Below are 18,636 nucleotides of genomic sequence, written 5' to 3' on the forward strand. Positions count from 1 at the left end.
AGAACAAGGTATTACTTCGGAATGCTATTTGAATCTGGTGCTGTTGAACGAGAATGTCTCCTGGCTTATAGGGTCCCTGATTCTCTCTCTTCAACCCCACCTTGCAGAAACCACCTGTCTGCTGACAGAGAATAATGACAAGGTATTGCTGCACCAAGGTAAGATGTCGTGGGAATCTAAACTCATCACTAGCTGTTTCCTTCTGAAGTACCTCGTGAGGCACCCAAACAAAACACTGTTGAATATATATTAGGGATGTTAGACATTGGATCCTTTGATAGTCTGTCTATGCACAGATATTTGGGACATTTAAAACCCTTCATCCATCCTGAAATGAGCTACCTACCTGAGAATAACCCCTAGACTGTTAGAGAAAACCTCCCTGTGGGTACAGGAGGAGGGCATCTCTCTTCAACGATGAGTGACCAAGTTTGTTATACCATTAAGTCTAGGGGCTAGTGGACAGGCCTGGATGCTAGGTTGCTAAAGAGCATTCTGAGAAAGGTAACCTTTGACTTCCTAACCAGAAACAGGGAACTCCTGATGACTCTACATGGCTGCTGGAACGTGTCCACATGGCTTTCACCACAACTCATCCCTTGCTAAAGAGGAACCAGAGGCCAGCTTCCTGCACCTCCCAGTGTGGGAACTGGCAAGGCCCCTGTAGCCACAGGGAGCTATGGCATTTGCTATTTACAGATATTGAAGGCAGTTTGATATTGTAACCACCCCCCTCCCTTGGAAAGTCAGATACCCAGCACCCAAGATCTGCATGGTAAGGCAGCCCAACACTCACTCCCTGGGCCTAGGTGGTGACTAGGTGGGCCCTAACATCAGACTACCCATATTGTGGCAAAAAGACCCTCTGGGGATAAGCTTACACATAAAGCCATAGGGTGTGGCATATAATGATGACAAGGAATCACTATTAATCCAATCCAAAAAGTGAGAAAGAACCAAGTCTCCCTCCTTCAGCTCAACACCAAATCCAAGCTGTTTAAACCACTGTTTGTACAATGGGCATTCCCCATTCATCTCCACACTGCAATCCAGTGGCACTTATGTCAGCAGTATTCACACTTGTCAAAGGACAAGAGAATCGGGGGCTCCCCCCCACAGCTCGCACCTACACAGCAGTCTCACTTTTTTTTTTTTTTTTGAGAACTCAGAGAAGTTTTGCTGTTTGCTTCAACCTCACCCCCCACCCCCACCCCCCTTTCAGATGCTACATGGAGCAGAATGGCTAGCAGTGACAAACAACAGGATGGAAAAACCAGCAAGGATTCCATAAGCTCACAAGACTCCACACTGTTCCATGTTTTCATACAAAAAATTTAATAAATATTACTTTTCAAAATTTATTGCCAGGAACAACACATCAAAGATGTATTTTCTGTTCATATAACACTAATAGAACAATACAAAGTATCTCCCAGACTCAGTGGTGAACCTGGATTACTCTGTTTTATAAGCCTTTTTTGATCTTGAACTTGGTAATAGCACTTTGATTTCCTCACTTAAGGCAGGCAGTGTACTCTACGGCAAATCTAAACAGTGATCTAACTGGACATTTTACGGTTCAAGTATTCAACTAGCTTATGAGAATACTCCCTAAATGCAGTAGACAACAACAATGAAATCAAATCTACAAGTGGTTCAGCATTACATACGAATGGTGAAAATAAATCAGAATTTACAAAGTAAGATTGGTATGCTTCCAACGTCACACAATTAATTTGATATTTTTAATGAGATTCAACCAGTCACATTCTGGCTACATAAGTCATAGCTCAGTTTGTTCCCTTAAACTGCTCTGTAGCAGATCGCCTGCCTGTCTCTTTTCAAGTCTAAAGCAGGAAAAAAAAAAAAAAAAAAGAAACCTGTTCTAGAGTAATTCTCAATCTGCCTCAGTCAGTCCTTAAAATGTGTCTTAAAGTGATGCTATAAAGGAAGTGTTTGAACACCTGACGTCGTACAAAAAAAAAAAAAAAAAATCCATCAGTATTCCCAGGGGAAAAAGCCTATCCCATCCTTTCAAGAGAAACTATTTCCAAACACCTTAATTTTGGCTTACAGGCAACATGTTATGAGAAAAGTTCACAAAAAAAAAGTCATATGCTTACAACACTATCAAAAACCTTCAATTCTAAACACATACATATAAATAAAAAGGAATGATGTTTTAAGGCTCTTGATTATTAAGTTAATAAATCAAATATACACAGTGATTAATAAAAAAGAATTATTTACATAACTATACAAAAATTCTACTTTGACACATTTTTCCTCTTTAAATTCTTCATTTTACCAGCAACTGCTGACATCAAATCCCCCCTCCCCCAACAACAAAAATACAATAAAAAAAATAAATAATAAAGTCATTTGTGATAGTTGCTGTGGTTCTGAGCTGCAAAGGCACTTTCAAATACAGAACTACTCGAACGTCATCATAAAACCAATATACAAAAACAACTCAAGAGTCAATAAATATAAATAAAACTATGATCCTAAGGCTGCCATCACCATTAGGACCGCTGGCAGATGTGGAAGCTCCAGGCCTAGGGCTGGGCAGCTCCTGGGAGCCCGATGTGTCTGCGGCAGGGGAATGGACACCAGGGCACATTCACTAGTGTTTGCATAGCTGTGAGAGCGCTGCACTCGATTTCCCAGCCAACCACAGAAACTACCAGTGCCAGTGGAAGCCAGCTTGTCGAAACTTAAATTAACACAGGATTCTAAGTCAACAACAGCCTCAGACTGGAATAGGACAACAGTTTAAAGAAACTACAAGCCCCGGGGTGCCCTCAAACTCTACCTATGGCGGCAGCCCACTGTCTGCTATACGATGTATTCCATCCGGTTCAAGCTCTGGGCACTTTCCAAGTCTCTGTTGTCCTGTTTATTTGTCCAGTTCGGGTGTTTGGTCGGTGTGCCGCTCGGGGCCTTCTCCTCTCTGTCTACCAGCGTGTACACTGGCTGTTTGGCAAAGCGGACTTTCTGCTGGTGTTTATCCATGTCATCCTCCTCCACTTCTGAGTTGTGTGTCCTGATTTTTGACATTTTGGAGTTTTTGTTCTCATAATCCTTAATGGGGACTGTGTTGGCTCCGTGTTTCTCGATGGGGTTTTTGATTTGGTTCAGCTGCTCCCGCACGTTGTTGGTGGTGTTGTCCTCGGGGACAGAGTGAGTGTGGCCACTGGGCTTCCGCCGCTTCCGCACACACCAGTAGAAGGCTGTCACCAAGCAACAGACCCAAGCCACTGTTAAGACAGAGCTCAGCAGAGGAACCAGGAAATCTGGAAGACAGGCCAAGGACCAGTTAACTCAAGAAAAGCTATTGCCATGGGAACAGAAGGATACCAGCAGTGGTCTTCCTGTATTCAGTCCCTAAGAGGGGCACTGTGGGGACAAGGACCTCTTCGAAACTTCACAGATAGGTTCACTATTGCCAGAAGCTGGCCTTTAGGCCACCTGTGTTCAGAGGCACCAGGTGGATAGACTAGCACTCCTACTGTTTTCCTTCCAATTCCACATTGGGTTGTTTTCCAGTTCCAGAGGACTTTGGTGGCTCAGGATTAGGACTGATTTCAGAATCATCAGAAAACCCAGTGCAAGCACAGACAACTCCAATTCCCCCAAAATAGAAGCCCTGATTTTTGCTCAGCCTAAACAGCGAGGCTCCGGACCCTGACGCACCATCAAGCCATTTACCTAGTGAGTGCTGTTCGGCATTCAGAATCAGCTGTGCTAGAACCCTAAAACTGGCTCTGTAGAGCATCAACAGCTCAGAGCAGGTACTGCTGTGCCCCAGGGCTTTGCATTGGATAGAAATCATACCTCTTTTGCATGGGAGCTTTCCAAGAAGTAAATGCATACAGCATGCTAGTGGGATGGGTCAGGTGTACCTCTCTGCCTTCCTCAGCCAATATCAATATTGATTTTGTGACCCTGGGCCAGTAAGCTGGAAGTGAGGGGCTTCTAAGATGTAAAGGATGGCTGGAAGATCATTCCCTAGGTGATGACTTTCCTGGATGGTGTAGTAAAATCATTTTCACAGTCACCAGGCAAGGGTATATTCCAAATAGACACCCACCTGTTCTGTTTTTCAGAGGACGCCTCTGAACTCTGACTTCTGCAACAGCAGCAATAAGTGAGCTGTTTCCATCCCGTTTACTAACAAGATCTATTATTTTATCAGTAATTTCCTTGACAGGGTTCCCATCATCCCGGATGTCTTCTGCAGACTAAAATAAAAGCAAACTGACGGTAGTTATCACTCAAACTTAACAAGACTAGCTAATGTTTTCATTGCAATTGCTGTCCGAAACTTTCTAACTTAAATCCCTTGTAATCAAATAATTAGGAGTGAAATGGTCTTATACTCACAATGGCCACATGTATTTCATTGTTTGCTGACAGGGAAGGCTCACAGGCTATGTAGATCGAATATTCAGCAGAAACATTCTTCAGAATATTCAAATTCCTCAATTCGCTGCAAATGTGTTCGGTGGTAAGACCCTATAATTTTTTTTAAAAAAGATTAACACATATGTCAAATAATGAATGAAATAAAAGGCTCACAAGTCTCATCAACTGGCTAGATAGAAGCCTCAGTCTGTTCTAAGAGACAGATTTTGGCTAAGGGGAGGAGATGACTCCCTCATGCTACTCTGATACCATCATACTACTTCAAAACAATCAGCCACACTCTCATCCCCATTAAAGAAGTTACGCACTGGAGACATCATCTCTTTGTTAAAGGTGAAAGTGATGTTTGCACAGTTATCCTGGTAATAGGAGTCAGATGTGCACTTGGTCTTCACTGGCTGGAGGCTGGAGGCCCGACACTCGCCAGCACCAGTGCAGGGGCGCACGAAACACTGGTCATCCAGGACCGGGATGCAGCTCTGTCCGCTGGGGCACTCATTGTGGCCTTTATGTAGCCGGCAAGGTCTTGGGCCACACCAGACCTGGAGAGGAGAGAATAATAGCCGGTGGCTTAGCAGGAATGTCCACCCATGATTAACACTTGGGAGCTTCAGCAGCTTTCAGTGTCCTACCTTGGAGCAGGCCACCCGTCCATTCAGGCACTGGCAGGTGTTACAGTCATCATCCCACTTGGCCCCATCAAGTATCACTCTCCCCATGGTGATGCAAGAGCGCCCTGAAACTGAGAGGTGGAGACGCTTAAGTAGGAGTTTCTTTTCCCACAGACTGGATCACATCACAGTTCTGAATTTGTTTACCCCCTCCCTGTTAAGAAATTGGTTACACCCGAGTCCTTCCTCTGCCACATGATGACAATCTCCTCCCACAACGTCAAGCACATGCACTGGCCATCCATCCCTTCTGACTGCTCACTTTGGTCACTTGACTAAAGCAGTCTCAGCAGATGTGACCCGAGAGACCCTGTAACGGAGCTTTCACAGTTGAGCTGGATCTCCCGTGTGCCTGCCATCTATCATGAAAAGAAGAACACGCCTCGGAGATAGCTAAGGACCAGTCAACCAGAACTGGGCCTGGAATCAGTACTCTGCCCAGCTATCATGCTACAAGCCACAAAAATGGATACTGCAAGCTACAGGGTTTTAAGGAGCTTGGTTACACAGCAACTTTGTGGCAACAGAAACCCACAGCTACCACCCTGCTGTGTTCCCTTCCCCCTAGAGCATGGTGTACCCCCCACTGTGAGCTGTGGTAACTGTGATGCCCGCTCAGCCCAGAAGACACACCCTGGCATGCCTACCTTCATGGCACTTGGCACCACTATGTCCTGGAGGGCAGATACACTGGTAACCATTGATTTCATCCACACAGGTGGCCCCAAAGGCACAAGGGGAAGACTGGCACTCATTGATGTCTAGGAGAAATGAGGTCAAGTTCAGACTTTAGTGGGAAGTTTTTTCACAGACATTGCCAAAAAGCATCCAAATCCTGATAGGAACTTGGTGAATTTCCATGCACACAACACACAAAGCCTCTACCAGCCCCTGACTCCCAAAGACCACAACTGTTCTGATTCCTAAAGCTGGGAACCTTTGCAAAGGGAGCAATTTTCCCTTGGCTTCTCTCTCCTCTGACAGTACACTTTACACCAAGGCTGGCCATCATTCCCTGAAAATGGGTCAGCGCGAACATTTTAACTTCATAGGCCATAAAGTCGGCCATTAACCACTGGTGTCTGGTGGCACCCTGTAAGCAGGTGCAGGAAATAGACAAACCCAAGTAAGTACAGCCAAGTGCTAATAAATTTCATTTACAAGAACAGGTGGGACAGATATGGCCCTCCTTTGCCACACCCGGCTCTAGAAGGTGAAACAGATATAACTTATCCACCTAGTGCTCAAGTCCAGCCCATCGCAGATTGCGGGACTTCAAATACCACTAACATTTTAAAGATTTGAGGAGAGAGAGAGAAAAAAAAAAAGAACAACCAAAACAGAGTATTCTATACTGCTTTGTGTGGGAAAGAGATGTTTTTTAAAAGTAGGAAAAAACAAAAACAAACAAAACAAACAAAAAAACCCTCCCTTCTTGATCCTACTGACCGTTTCTCTGGGGCCTGGTCAAACCCACTACAAAACAGTCTGGGGAAGCCAGAGACAGCCGTCTGCATGGACAATGGCTTGGCCATAATTTCATGCTAATCACGAGGGATGCATACACTTTTTTTTTCCCCTCAGGGCTCTCTCATAGCTTAATTGTCAAATTCTATGGCTGGCACTCTCCCTGAGAACAAAGAAGGCTGTGCCACCCAGAGAACGACAACGAGGGAGGACAACAGCCAGGGGTACTTTTAAATCCAAGCTGGAGGTAGGAGATGACTTGAGCTGTCAGGGCTATTTGGAATTATTTTTCATTGTTTTTAAAGAGGAAAGATTTGAATGCCGAGGAGGACAGACAAGGGGAGACTGGATATGGTGATACTTACTTATCCTGCAGTCTGGCCCAGCAAAACCCGGGGCACATTCGCACCGATACCAGTTGTCTCCGTCCACACAGGTTCCGCTGTTATAACTAAGAAACCAAAGGTGACCTTAGTTACCCACATCCAGGTCCACAACATACCCAGCACATGAAGCCATGCCTGCCACAAACACAGGCTCTCACCCCAGGCCATATCCTGCTGCTGACCGAGGAGCTTAAAAATACTGATGCCTGGGTTCCACCCCCTGAGAATCTCATTTCCTAGGTCTCAGTCGCAACCCAGGGATTGGGACTTTTAAAAGCTCCCCAGGTGATACTCCTGTGCAGCCTGAGGTTGAGAATCATTGCGCTAAATGAAGACACAACCTGGATAATTAAAGTGTGGTCCACAGAGCAGCAGGGCAGGGTCACCTGGGAGCTTGTTAGAAACACACAGCCCCACCGCAGACCTCCTGAATCAGAACCTACATTTTCAACATCATCCCGGGAGATTCCCATGCATCTTAACAGCCAAGTACCAGCTTAAAAGATTGCCACACTTACCAAGGATGAGGACTGCAGTCGTTGGTATCTGCAAAGAAAAGACAACAGCTTTGGGGGTCTCCAACACAGCACCCATTTACTTATTTCCATAACATCCGAATGATAAAAGTCACACTTAATACCAAATAGGCTGAAAACCTAGTCTAAATTGGAAGCAGGCCTGGACCATACTCAGTTTCATTTGCCGTGGGACACATGTATACAGGAAGAGGCCCTTGTAGGGAACAGGGAGTAGGGAGGGCTGAGAATGGGAGGAGGCGGGCTGCTGGTCAGACCCAGGGCTGGGAACAGAGACAGCATCTGTCTCCACTTATCTCCCAGGGAACTTTCTCAGGCCCAGGTCAGGGCTGTATCCCATCAAGTCATTAGTAAGGACCCAGGTGATACAAAAGCAGACATCAAACAGCCGTGCTTCTGGTTTCGATTCCAAGTCCCCATGGGTATTTTGGGTAGGCCGCAGTAACCCAGAAAGAATTCAGGGGAGGCCACTCACTTTGAGTACAAATAGGCCCCTCCCAGCCTTCTTTGCAGACACAGGTGAAGGAGTCTCCATTGACCACGCAGGTGCCTCCATTATGACAGGGGTTTGGCAGGCAGCTACTGTTTCTAGCTATAAAACAAAAACAGGTTAAGAACACCCACTTCCAGAGGATCCAAGGTGGTCTGAGGGGCAGAACCAGACCCAAGGAAATGATCATTTCCTTGATCCTTTCCTAAGGGCCTGGTGGCAGAACACCTCGGACGATAGCCTTGCCCACAGCAAATCCCACCTAGGGGCAAAAGGTTACCTATATTACAGGTTGTTCCTTCCCAGCCACCAGGACACATGCACTTAAACGTATCAACTTCATCATAGCAGGTACCACCATTATTACATGTGGCTTCGTCACACTGGCTGTCACCTGAAGAAAGAAGGCCTTAGCATGAGTCTCTCTGCTGGAGAGTTCCCCTCCCTCAGAAGACAGACAGGAGACCCCGGCAGCAGCACTCACGGGAATGGCAAGTCTTTCCTTTCCAGCCATTTTTGCAGTCACAGTAAAAGTCATTGACCAGGTCTCGACATGTACCCCCGTAGTGACAAGGGTTCTGGCTACAGTCATTTATGTCTAGAACCAAAGAGACACAAGGCTGAAGAAGTCCGTTCATGATAAGGGGCAAAGCTCGCCTATGAGAAGATCTAACCCTGGCTTTCTATGCTATCTTCCAAGAACAAGTGAGATGCCCTAGGACTTCCAATTTCATCACTACCCTTTTAGTCTTGGCTAGGAGGAAAGAACACAAGTCATAAAGAGGACACAATCCTCCAGAATGCCCATGGCAATGAAAATCAAGGTGGACAGAAATGTCAATAAGTCAGAATAAGTGCCTAGAAAGAACCCAACTGCCAATCTAATTCTACCATTCCCCAGTGGTGGCTCCTCCCACTACTGCCCAGCAGCCTTAATAAACGCCACGGAGATACAGGAGATCATTATGGCCACCATAATAGAAATCTCTGCAAAAAATAAAAAATAAGAAGGCTTCCCCCAATGGAAGGTGCTATCCCCGCTCTACCCCCGAGCCCTCACCCTGGAGCCATCTGTCCCCTAAAGCAGCAGCAGACTCACTGTTCTCACAGTGCGCTCCCTCCCAGCCGTCACTACAGATACACTTGTAGGAGTTAACGCCATCGATGCAGGTGCCACCGTTTTTACAGGGGTTGCTCTCGCAGTCGTTGATATCTGGGAAAGAAAGCAGGGGCCAAACTGAGGAGCTGAAGGGCCAGTCATGCAGCCACCGGGGCACCGCCTGGTGATTGTCACCTCCTTAGCAAACGCACCTGGAGCCATCACTACCCTTTCTATGCTGAGGCTTCTAGACAGTACCTCCCCATTTTAAAACCCTCACACACTGGCTTATTTGGTAGGCCTGGGGGAAAAGCTTCTATAGAAAAGAGGGAACACTCAAAGTTAAGATTCCACAACATTCCAAAATCACCTTGAAAAGCTCAAGAGACTGTTGGTGGTCTTATCAATTGACTGATGCCTCCATTTGGGGCCTAAAGTAGCCACTACTGGTTGTCCTCTACCTTATTTTCTTCCTAAAGCAATTCAAATACAAATGCTCCCCCCCAGGCTGGGTACCCACTGGGCTCTCCCCTTCCAAGCAGAGTCTTACTTTCATGGCAGTAGGTACCGGTGAAGCCTTTGTTACAGTCACAGGTGAATTTGCCTCCCGACTGGCTCTTGCACTTCCCATGGGGACCACAGACGTTAGAAGAGATATACCGCACCCCTTCAGGTGTGTCGTTGGAAGCCATGGCCACAGTGCAGCTGTCAATCACTGAACGAACACAGGCTTGGGATCAGACTCTAGCCACATACCCACTGGCAGCATTTCTAAGCAGAGGACTTAGCCCATGCCTGCCTGATTGGATAGGGCCATTCCTTGGGCTAATGAGTTAATGTATCAAGAGGTGTTCGGGGACTAAAACCCAACAATATTCTTATGACAGGTAAAATGTAGGACTCCCAAGCGGACAGAAAGTCTTCTGAAGTTTCTTTTAATGGCACCTTACTAGCTATCTGACTTGTTAAATGCTTGCCAAAGAAGATCACCTCTACACTTCCCCTCTACCTCACCCCAGCTTCCCCCCTCGACAGGGTTTCTCTGTGTAGCCCTGGCTGTCCTAGAACTCCTTTTGTAGACCAGGCTTGCTTCCAATTCAGAGACCTGCCCTGTCCCTGCCTCCTGAGTGCTGGGACTAAAGGCGTGCACCCACCACTCCTGGCCCTCCTCCATCTTAACCAAAACTAAAGGACAAACCTATCTAGACAAGTTTTCAAGTTATGCTTCCCAATACAGCAACCATTGGCCACATGTACGTATTTTTAAATGAACTCCTCCCAAAAAGCGTCTCAAGCACCAATAGCCAGCCATAGCTACCATAACTGATACAAACCCCTAACTTCCCCATGGCTACAGACCCCTGCTGACAGTGCTCCTCGGAGCAGTTCTTCTCTCATGTCACAAACTAGGCCACCTCTGAACTGGGATGATAAATGGATTTCACATTCTCTCCCTTGGGCAACTGGTACTCAGGCTCTCCTAACTGGCAGCCTGACAGATTATCTCCATATGGTTTTGTTTCCCTAAGCAATCAGATTAAGTATTTTCCATCTGAAAGCCTTCCTCACCCATTTACCAGTTATCAGAGCTCTAGGGGGAGGTAGCAGGAGCCGGGTCTGTGGATAGATGGGCCCCGGGTGAGGGAGATACCTTCACAGGGGGTGGTACGGCAGTGGTCTTTCAGGTGTGAGCAGTTCTTGCCCTCATAGTCCTCGGGGCACTTGCAGAAATAGTCACTGGCACGATTGTAGCACTGGGCACCATTCTGGCAAGGGTTGGGCTCACAGTAATCGATGTCCAGCTGCCATATGGCAAGAGTAGGAAGGAGTGGATCAAAAAAAAAAACCAAAGGTGTCATCATCACTTCTCTGGTCAGTGAACACTTGATTGCTCCAACCACTTCCACAAAGAGACCCCCTATACAGAACACACCCATGTAACCCTTAGGATCGTCACATCCCAGGAAAGCATTAAAGCCCAGGACACAGTGACACAGCACAGAAAACAGGGCTATGGGATGACACTCAGCCAAGCAAACAGGCCACGGTAACCACTAAGAAATCATTGAACTCTGCCTTCAACAGCATTTGTCTAGCAGACACCCTCCAGTCAGTAGGGTGCTAGTTGATGTCAGAGGTCTAAACAACTAGAGTGGGGGAAGGAGGAGGAAGAATGGGGAGAGCGTGATGGAGAATAGGGTTCAACGGTAAAGCTTGGTGATCTGAAGCTTTTGCCTCTACTCACCTGACAGAGGTTTCCAGAGAAACCAGTGGGACAGAGACATTGGAATCTGTTGATTTCATTCTGACAGTGACCCCCATTCAAGCAGGGGTTGCTAGCACACTCATCGATGTCTCTTTCACAGTGATCGCCTGCATAGCCAGGTGGACAGATACAGCGATAACCATTAACCAAATCCTGGAAGAGGAGAAGGGGGAGAGACACATACATATTTATCAATGTATCCACAAACTCAGAACGCCGTCAGGGATTTGACATGACTGCTGTGGTTCAGGCCATTCGAGGAAATGGCCTCATGCTAAGCCTGGGCCTGGACTAGCTAGGAGGCTCCTGACAAGCTAGGGTTGGTGAGGGACTCAGCTTCTCGCCGGCATTTTAAATCCCACAGGAGCAAGACACTCCGGTGTCACATAAATCTTAAAAGATTGTTGTCATGTGTCAAGCAAGGTTTCTGTTCAAGCAATGACTTACGTACCCGACAGGAGGCGTCATTCTGACACTGGCCAAGGCAGTCATTGATATCTGAAAAAAATAAACAAGCCGTCACATTAAAGAGGCACGTGACTTTGAATTCGGGTTCACCTGAAAAGTACAAGACTGATAAAAGTTTCAATCAGATTTCCCTGTGCTTCCGGTGAGATAAGGGTATGCCACAAGGTGGGGACCCTCCCTAATCCTCCCAGACAAGGCAGTGAAACTTCACCTCATTGTTTTAATCACCTTATCAGAATATGCCCAATTTTAGTAACAAGCCTGATAAATTGTATGTTTTCCTTGCTGCTCTAGCCTGGCCTCTCCCTCCCCCTAATAATACAAGGTTTTTCCTTCTATTCAGCCAGAGAGTGCTTAAACAGCTTATATCAAAAAGCTGTGGGTTCCATCCTTAACATCACAAAGTAAGGGGAAAAAAGAGTCCCAGAACCGGGCAGGGGTGGGAGGGGGATGAATGGGAAAAAAGACCGTCACCCAAGTTTCATGAAAATCAAAACAGACAAAGTCACTCACTTATGTCACAGTTCTGACCCATCCAGCCAGGAAGGCAGTCACAGTAGTAGCTGGCAATCAGATTCTTACAGGATCTGGCATTTACACAAGGTTTGGCCTCGCACTCATTTGCATCTGAAAAGCAGCAAGGATGAACAGTGACAAATGGGGGGCTGCCCCCACCCCACTGCTGTCCCCTTGAAATGAAAACACCATAGTGCTCATCTGAAATATGAGACATTTTAACAAGCTAGCTAAATAAGAAATAGGAGGTGTCTTCTATTTGGAGCGTTGGAACCCTCTCCCCAGCCTTTATCCAACAAGGGTTGCTAATTGGTAACTTTCTTTTGGGCTGCTGGCTGACAAACAGCAAGCCGCCAGGCACTTGTGTGCAAAACCCTGCACAATCCAGTTGCTGGGCTTTAAATGTGGCAAAAAGAATGCAGACAGCTCGTTCCTCACGAGGTCATCCCTGTTTGGAACCCAGCTGAACACTCCTGGGACAATTGACATGGTTTAAGGAATCCCAGGGCTTTCCCACAGGACCTAAAAACCCTAGGCCATTTGCATGCAAGGTATTTCTCCCAGGCTCGTTAGACCCTGATAATAAATTACTCTGTATGATGGGATACAGATACGCACACACTGCTGGCCACATGCTTGTCCCTCCTCACAGCTCTGAGGAGCACAGCCAACCTTGGCAAAGAATTTCAGTCACGAGAGTTTCCTTACCTAACTGACAAGTCTTGCCAGTCCACTGGGGCGGGCACACACACTTGAATCCATTCACCAGATCCTGGCAGGTGCCCCCATGGGAACAGTTATTTGGAGAACAGTCATCGATGTCTGTCCAATGCAATGAGAACAAGAGAGGGGCGGCAATTTAATTTCATTTGATCCACTTGGCAATTAGATAATGCAACAGCACTCTCCACAAGAAGAGTCTTCACCTAGGAGCGGGCCGGACACCTGCTACAAATCTAAGAAAAGCCACAACAGGGAAGGGAGGTGATGAAAGGACCCAAGCCCTTATTTTAGCTTGAAATCCCTCACTGCCCTAGTTCAGTTAATCCGTCCCTAAGCATCATAGAGGGAAAGAAAGATAGCCAGAGGCACACAGGGCATCAACTCAGTGGTGACAAGGGACATTCTTATCTGCTTAATCTTTACTTTTAAAAGAACTCTTTCCTTCATGGTTCAGAGACTGCACGCAAAGAGGAGGCATGGAAAAGTCACTCTTCTTTACACATGGAGAAATCTTAGGCCTGTGATTTCCTTATAAGATTTTTTCTGAGCCCCTGCCAGAGATCTCATTCATTTATTATGTGTGTCACACTCTCTCCACAAATTTGCTCACCAAGACTATATAACAACCCTCCCAAATGGGAACTGCTCCTTCCCTGGTTAAAGAAGGCCCAGGAAAGCTTGAAAGGCCTGCTGAGTTCCATTAATCACAGAAGCACCTACAACCCCAAGAGCTGTCTGAGCCATGCCACCCACTGCTCCTAAGGTGTCAAAGACTTAGCTTTCAGTTTTCAGGCTTAGCTAACCCTCAAAATCTCAGGAACTCACTAAAGACCACAGACTGCCTAATTCTGGATGGAGGACATCATGTATGACCAGAGTTCTTCAATGAAAAGTACCCCAATAATATGGCCCAGCCTCAAAGCTAAGGTGCACCTCAAGACAACATTTAGTAGTTGATCTAAATTCCTTTCCCACAGAATTGGAGGAGGCCGCTCTAAAACACACATGCAAGGGAATCTGATTGATTTCTACCACAGACACATCACCAGCCACCTTAGTGGATAGGAAAGAGATTCTAGGAATCATATAAGTGCTACTAGAGCACCCACTAACCTGTCGAATGCACCCACCCCTCTGTCACCAAGATAGATGTATTGGAACAGCCCAGGTCTCTCCCACCAACCCGATCTCTCAACGTAACCTTGCAGAGCAGGCACATATCAAAACCTGGACCGACTTACTTGTGGAACACGTGGGTCCGGTCCACCCTGGAGAACACTCACACTCAAAGCCTGAGGAGGTCTCCCTGCAGCTGCCTCTGTTATGGCAGGGGTCAGAGAGACAAGCATGCTCAGCTGCATACAAGAGAAAGACAGTCAGCAAGGTGGAAAAACGCGGGCCTTACCCCCTTCCCTCCAAGGGCCAGTCTACTAGGCCAGTCTGCCTCTGCTACTAGGTTAAGCAGATGACAAACCAACAACAAAAGCAAGCTTGAGATGTAACTAAGCTGGCTCAAGGCAGATTTCGATACCTTTTTAGAACTCAGGTTCATTTAAAAGCCTGCAACCTACTCAAGCGTTGTCTCAAAGTGTTGGGGGTTTCATAGGTTCACAGAAGGTCTGGGACAACCAGTCTTAACTTTGAAGCTGTTTTCTTCTTTGTCACAAGTGAGTTCAGTGTCTTCTCTTCTCTCTCTCTCTCTCTCTCTCTCTCTCTCTCTCTCTCTCTCTCTCTCTCACACACACACACACACACACACACACACACTCACATATCACGTTTCTCCATGAATATTATGAAGGCCATATCAAAATAATGCCAACTGTAGCAATTTAAATAGGATAATCTAGCATCTGTTCATCAGTTGTCTAGCTCTGTCTTGCACCTCTTCACTGAGTCACTGAATTTAGCTACAAATACATCCTCAGATCCTTTGGTGATCATCCACCTGTGACCTTAAGCTACCACTTTCCAGCTCCAACTTTTTAAATATTTTAAGAATTTCCTACAATATACTTTTGATCATATTCACCCCAAATCCTACCACATCCAACACCACCCAATTCTGTGTCTTTAAAAAAAAAAAAAAATCAAAACAAACAAACAAAAACCTATTTGGTTTTTAAACTGAATGTGCAGAACACAAACGCAAAGGGACCCCTCCCCCTCCCAGCTAGGGCCACTTACCAATTTCGCAGTTGGGCCCTGAGTAGCCCTCCGGGCAGGAACACTGGTATTTGTCAGGCCCAGTGTTGCTACATGTTCCCCGGTTGAGACAGGGCTGATGAGTCCCACAGTAATTCAGATCTGCCAAAAAACCAACCAACCAAACAAACAAACAAAAAAACCAAAGTTAGGAAAAAAACTGCTAACTGGTCCCAGTTCTAGGCCATGCCAGTTAAAAAAAAATATATGGCTCACCCCCAAATAAACCAATATTAAAGGCAAACTGAAACACTCCTAATAAGAGCCCCTATAACAACTTAAACAGGGCTAGGGGTGTGGCTACAGCCAAGCACTAACATCTCAGAGTTCCTGGGTTTAGCCCCAGCAACACCAAAAAACCAGAGTGGTTTTAGTGTTTGTGATGGTTTGCATATGCTTGGCCCAGAGAATGGCACTATTTGAAGGTGTGGCCCTGTTGGATTAGGTGTGTCACTGGTGGGCATGGGCTTTAAGACCCTCATCCTAGCTGCCTGGAAGACAGTATTCTGCTAGCAGCCTTCAGATGAAGATGTAGAACTCTTAGCTTCTCCTGCACCATGCCTGCCTGGATGCTACCATGCTCCCACCTTGGTGATAATAGAATGAACCTCTGAACCTGTAAGCCAGCCCCAATGAAATGTTGTCCTTATAAGAGTTGCCTTGGTCATGGTGTCTGTTCACAGCAGTAAAACCCTAAGACTGTGTTGTTCTGTCCCATAACCTCAGTTCCCACCCACTAAGCCCTCATGCCACCCCCAAGGCTTCACAATGGTCATACCTTTGTCACAGAGCTGTCCACCCCAGTTGGTCTCACAGAGGCACTGCCAGGGTTCATTGCAGGTGCCGTGGACACATCCTGGGTGTGGGATGCACTTATCGCAGTACAGGCCCTGCCAACCATACTGGCACCTGCAGACAAACAGCAGACCCTCCCTTTAGCCTTCCAACCAGCCGGGATGCACATGGTTACAACACACAGCTATTTCTGGGGTTCGCCCCTTGAAAGACAGGATGGCAGATTTCTCAGACTTTCACAGGGTTCTGTCTGAGGAACCTCATCGTTGGCCCAAAGTGTGTCCTCTCAGCATACCCTGACAAAAGGAGAGCTATCCAGGGAGCAGCCAGCATGGGGTGCCCTGCACAAAGCCATTCTCTTCTCAGTCTCTCAGGAATCAAACTAAGGGGTGGGGATGGGAATAAATCAATCCCAGGTCCTCCTCGGGACAGACCATACAAGGGAAGGAGCCTCTGGTGACACCAGCTGTGCAGCTCTGCAACAATGCACATGAAGCCCCACTCTGCTCAGAGTGCACAGGATTCAGGGCCACAGGCTGTCAGGGTAGCCCCTTGCTGCTTTTGTAGACTCAAATGGGAAGGAGAACGACCTCCTTATAGAGACCTGGATCTCTAAACCAATCTCTGTAGGAAGGAGAGAGGGGAACAGAAACACTGGGAACCAATTCATATATAATTTATGACCCATTACCCAAGCCAGGCATGCTGATTTATAGTTACTTCTCACTTTAGGAAAAAAAAAAGAGGGGGGTGGGTCAGAAGAGAGGGGTCAAGCTTGGTTTATCTAGCTTTGAGGGAGCTGGGTTTCCTTTCTAAGAGTTCAAGACTTCTTTTGAGGTCAGATGGAACATCTGATGCCCAAACAAAACCACAAACATGAACCTTCACCTGAGGTGGGACAGGGCAAGGTCTCAAAACCACTTTCCCCTTAAGTTAGTTTCAAGCCCTCTGCAATTTGAACCTCCCTCTCAAAATCAAGCTTTAACAAAGGGGCCTGGGAGAGGCAGGGCCCAGCCACCCACGGGCATGCTGATAACAGAGTGAAGCTGGAGCATTGGTAGGGCCTGCAGAATCAGCCCAGAGCAGGGCCTAGGGAAATGCAGGATCAGATCCAAGGCCCTGTGAGCTTCTCTGCTGTGACTCTGGGGTGGAGGGGCGGGGGAACCCTTTGCCCCCCCCAACCCCCAACCAGAAGGAAGGGCTTTCAGTTCCAGAGAGCCGGAGGCAAAGGAGCAAATCCTGGTCATGGGAAAATTATAGAAATCTAGCTATTAACTAATCACCCAGGCTGAGAAGCCACTGAACCCTTGAGAATCCCAGTTACTTCCTAACTTCTCAAAACAGCCATCTACACCCCAAACACCGACAGACAACCACTAGAATGTGGAGGTTAAAGTTAATCAGACACAGGATTCTGGCATCTCTAAAGTAGACCATCAGTTTAAATGACAAGTGACTACGGAAAAGACTGATCCAAGGACAGGGTGTGCCGCTCGATGGGAGACACCCAAGTCAGTGGGAGGCAGGAGGGTGAGAAGCCATCCTGTCAGATCAATATTCTTAGCTTAGAAGACATGAGGTAACTGATGGCACCACAATACTCTGTCCTCTCGCATTGTCCCAAGTGAAACATCACTACACGTCTTCAGTTTGGCTAATGAAACCAAGCCGGACAGCAGAGGACCCAACCAACCTCCTAATTAATGAAGGCTCAATGCCCAAGCCTCAAAAAAAAGCAACCATAGGCGGCCATGGATGACTTCAAACAAAAACAAATAAAAATCCTGACCCTAACAGAGGCATCTACCACGTTATCCTGGGGTAATGATAGATGATTAGCAGCCCCATGAGAAGCTGACGTTCTGGAGATGATGATTCATAATTAAGTTTGATATTATTGTCAGGCTGGCATGAAACCAGTCTGTACACCCAGTATAAGGGCCAAACCAAGTCCACCGGAGACCAACAAAAATCAGTGAAGTTTTCTCCTGTGGGTGAGTCGTCAACAACAACAACAACAACAAAAGCTCATGTAATACATAACGCAAAAGACAACTTACAGGTAACTTGTCATGCAACTATTTCGGGAGCAGGACTCAACCTGAACTTCCTTAGCTGGAAGGTTCTGTTTTGATTTTCTTTCAAGGCAGAGAGAAGGAACTGGGCTGGGAGACTATGCAAATGGCGTGTGGGAAAGTTGCACCTTAAGTAAATAGGAGCACTGGTGCATGTCTGGGCAGGGAGTGGGAGGTGAGACTTCGAAAGAGAAAGGGCTCAATTCTGGAGACAAAGCCTGTTGTTCTGGCTGGGAGGGCCCTCCCCTGCCCAGCAGGGTGTTTATTCTGATGACAGTAGCACACATCTCACTGATGCTATCGGAGCAGGGAGCAGGCTCCAAGGCTCGAGAATAACTAGCGCTCTTACTTTCTCCAGAACAGCTTTAATTAGCAGAGTCACTGAAGGTCGGTTTCTGCTCCACCTCTGACAAAGGTGCTGTTGGATGCCTCGGTCAGTTGTGACCAGGCACGTTCCTTAGTGGGCAAATCCTGTTCGGGCTTCCTGGAAATCAACTTTCCAAAAGCAGGA

The 18,636-nt window shown here is 46.8% G+C and overlaps 1 protein-coding gene across 1 annotated transcript in view; it reads right to left on the reverse strand.

The window, feature by feature from the left end:
* Nucleotides 1-1,046: 1,046 nt before the first annotated feature.
* Nucleotides 1,047-18,636, reverse strand: part of Jag1 (jagged canonical Notch ligand 1) — a 35,545-nt gene continuing 17,955 nt past the window's right edge. Inside the window, exons 6-26 of the mRNA XM_021192066.2 lie at nucleotides 16,034-16,164; nucleotides 15,238-15,357; nucleotides 14,292-14,405; nucleotides 13,036-13,149; nucleotides 12,325-12,438; nucleotides 11,795-11,841; nucleotides 11,323-11,496; nucleotides 10,729-10,879; nucleotides 9,628-9,792; nucleotides 9,078-9,191; nucleotides 8,463-8,576; nucleotides 8,259-8,372; nucleotides 7,964-8,080; nucleotides 7,471-7,498; nucleotides 6,932-7,017; nucleotides 5,747-5,860; nucleotides 5,061-5,170; nucleotides 4,737-4,970; nucleotides 4,387-4,518; nucleotides 4,094-4,244; nucleotides 1,047-3,296 (exon numbers count right to left, since the gene is read on the reverse strand). Coding sequence (XP_021047725.1) covers nucleotides 2,839-3,296; nucleotides 4,094-4,244; nucleotides 4,387-4,518; nucleotides 4,737-4,970; nucleotides 5,061-5,170; nucleotides 5,747-5,860; nucleotides 6,932-7,017; nucleotides 7,471-7,498; nucleotides 7,964-8,080; nucleotides 8,259-8,372; nucleotides 8,463-8,576; nucleotides 9,078-9,191; nucleotides 9,628-9,792; nucleotides 10,729-10,879; nucleotides 11,323-11,496; nucleotides 11,795-11,841; nucleotides 12,325-12,438; nucleotides 13,036-13,149; nucleotides 14,292-14,405; nucleotides 15,238-15,357; nucleotides 16,034-16,164 — 2,902 coding nt within the window. The 3' untranslated portion in view covers nucleotides 1,047-2,838. The remainder of the gene's footprint in view (nucleotides 3,297-4,093; nucleotides 4,245-4,386; nucleotides 4,519-4,736; nucleotides 4,971-5,060; nucleotides 5,171-5,746; nucleotides 5,861-6,931; nucleotides 7,018-7,470; nucleotides 7,499-7,963; nucleotides 8,081-8,258; nucleotides 8,373-8,462; nucleotides 8,577-9,077; nucleotides 9,192-9,627; nucleotides 9,793-10,728; nucleotides 10,880-11,322; nucleotides 11,497-11,794; nucleotides 11,842-12,324; nucleotides 12,439-13,035; nucleotides 13,150-14,291; nucleotides 14,406-15,237; nucleotides 15,358-16,033; nucleotides 16,165-18,636) is intronic.

The sequence above is a fragment of the Mus pahari genome, chromosome 3, assembly GCF_900095145.1.
Source record: "Mus pahari chromosome 3, PAHARI_EIJ_v1.1, whole genome shotgun sequence".
NCBI lineage: Eukaryota > Metazoa > Chordata > Mammalia > Rodentia > Muridae > Mus > Mus pahari.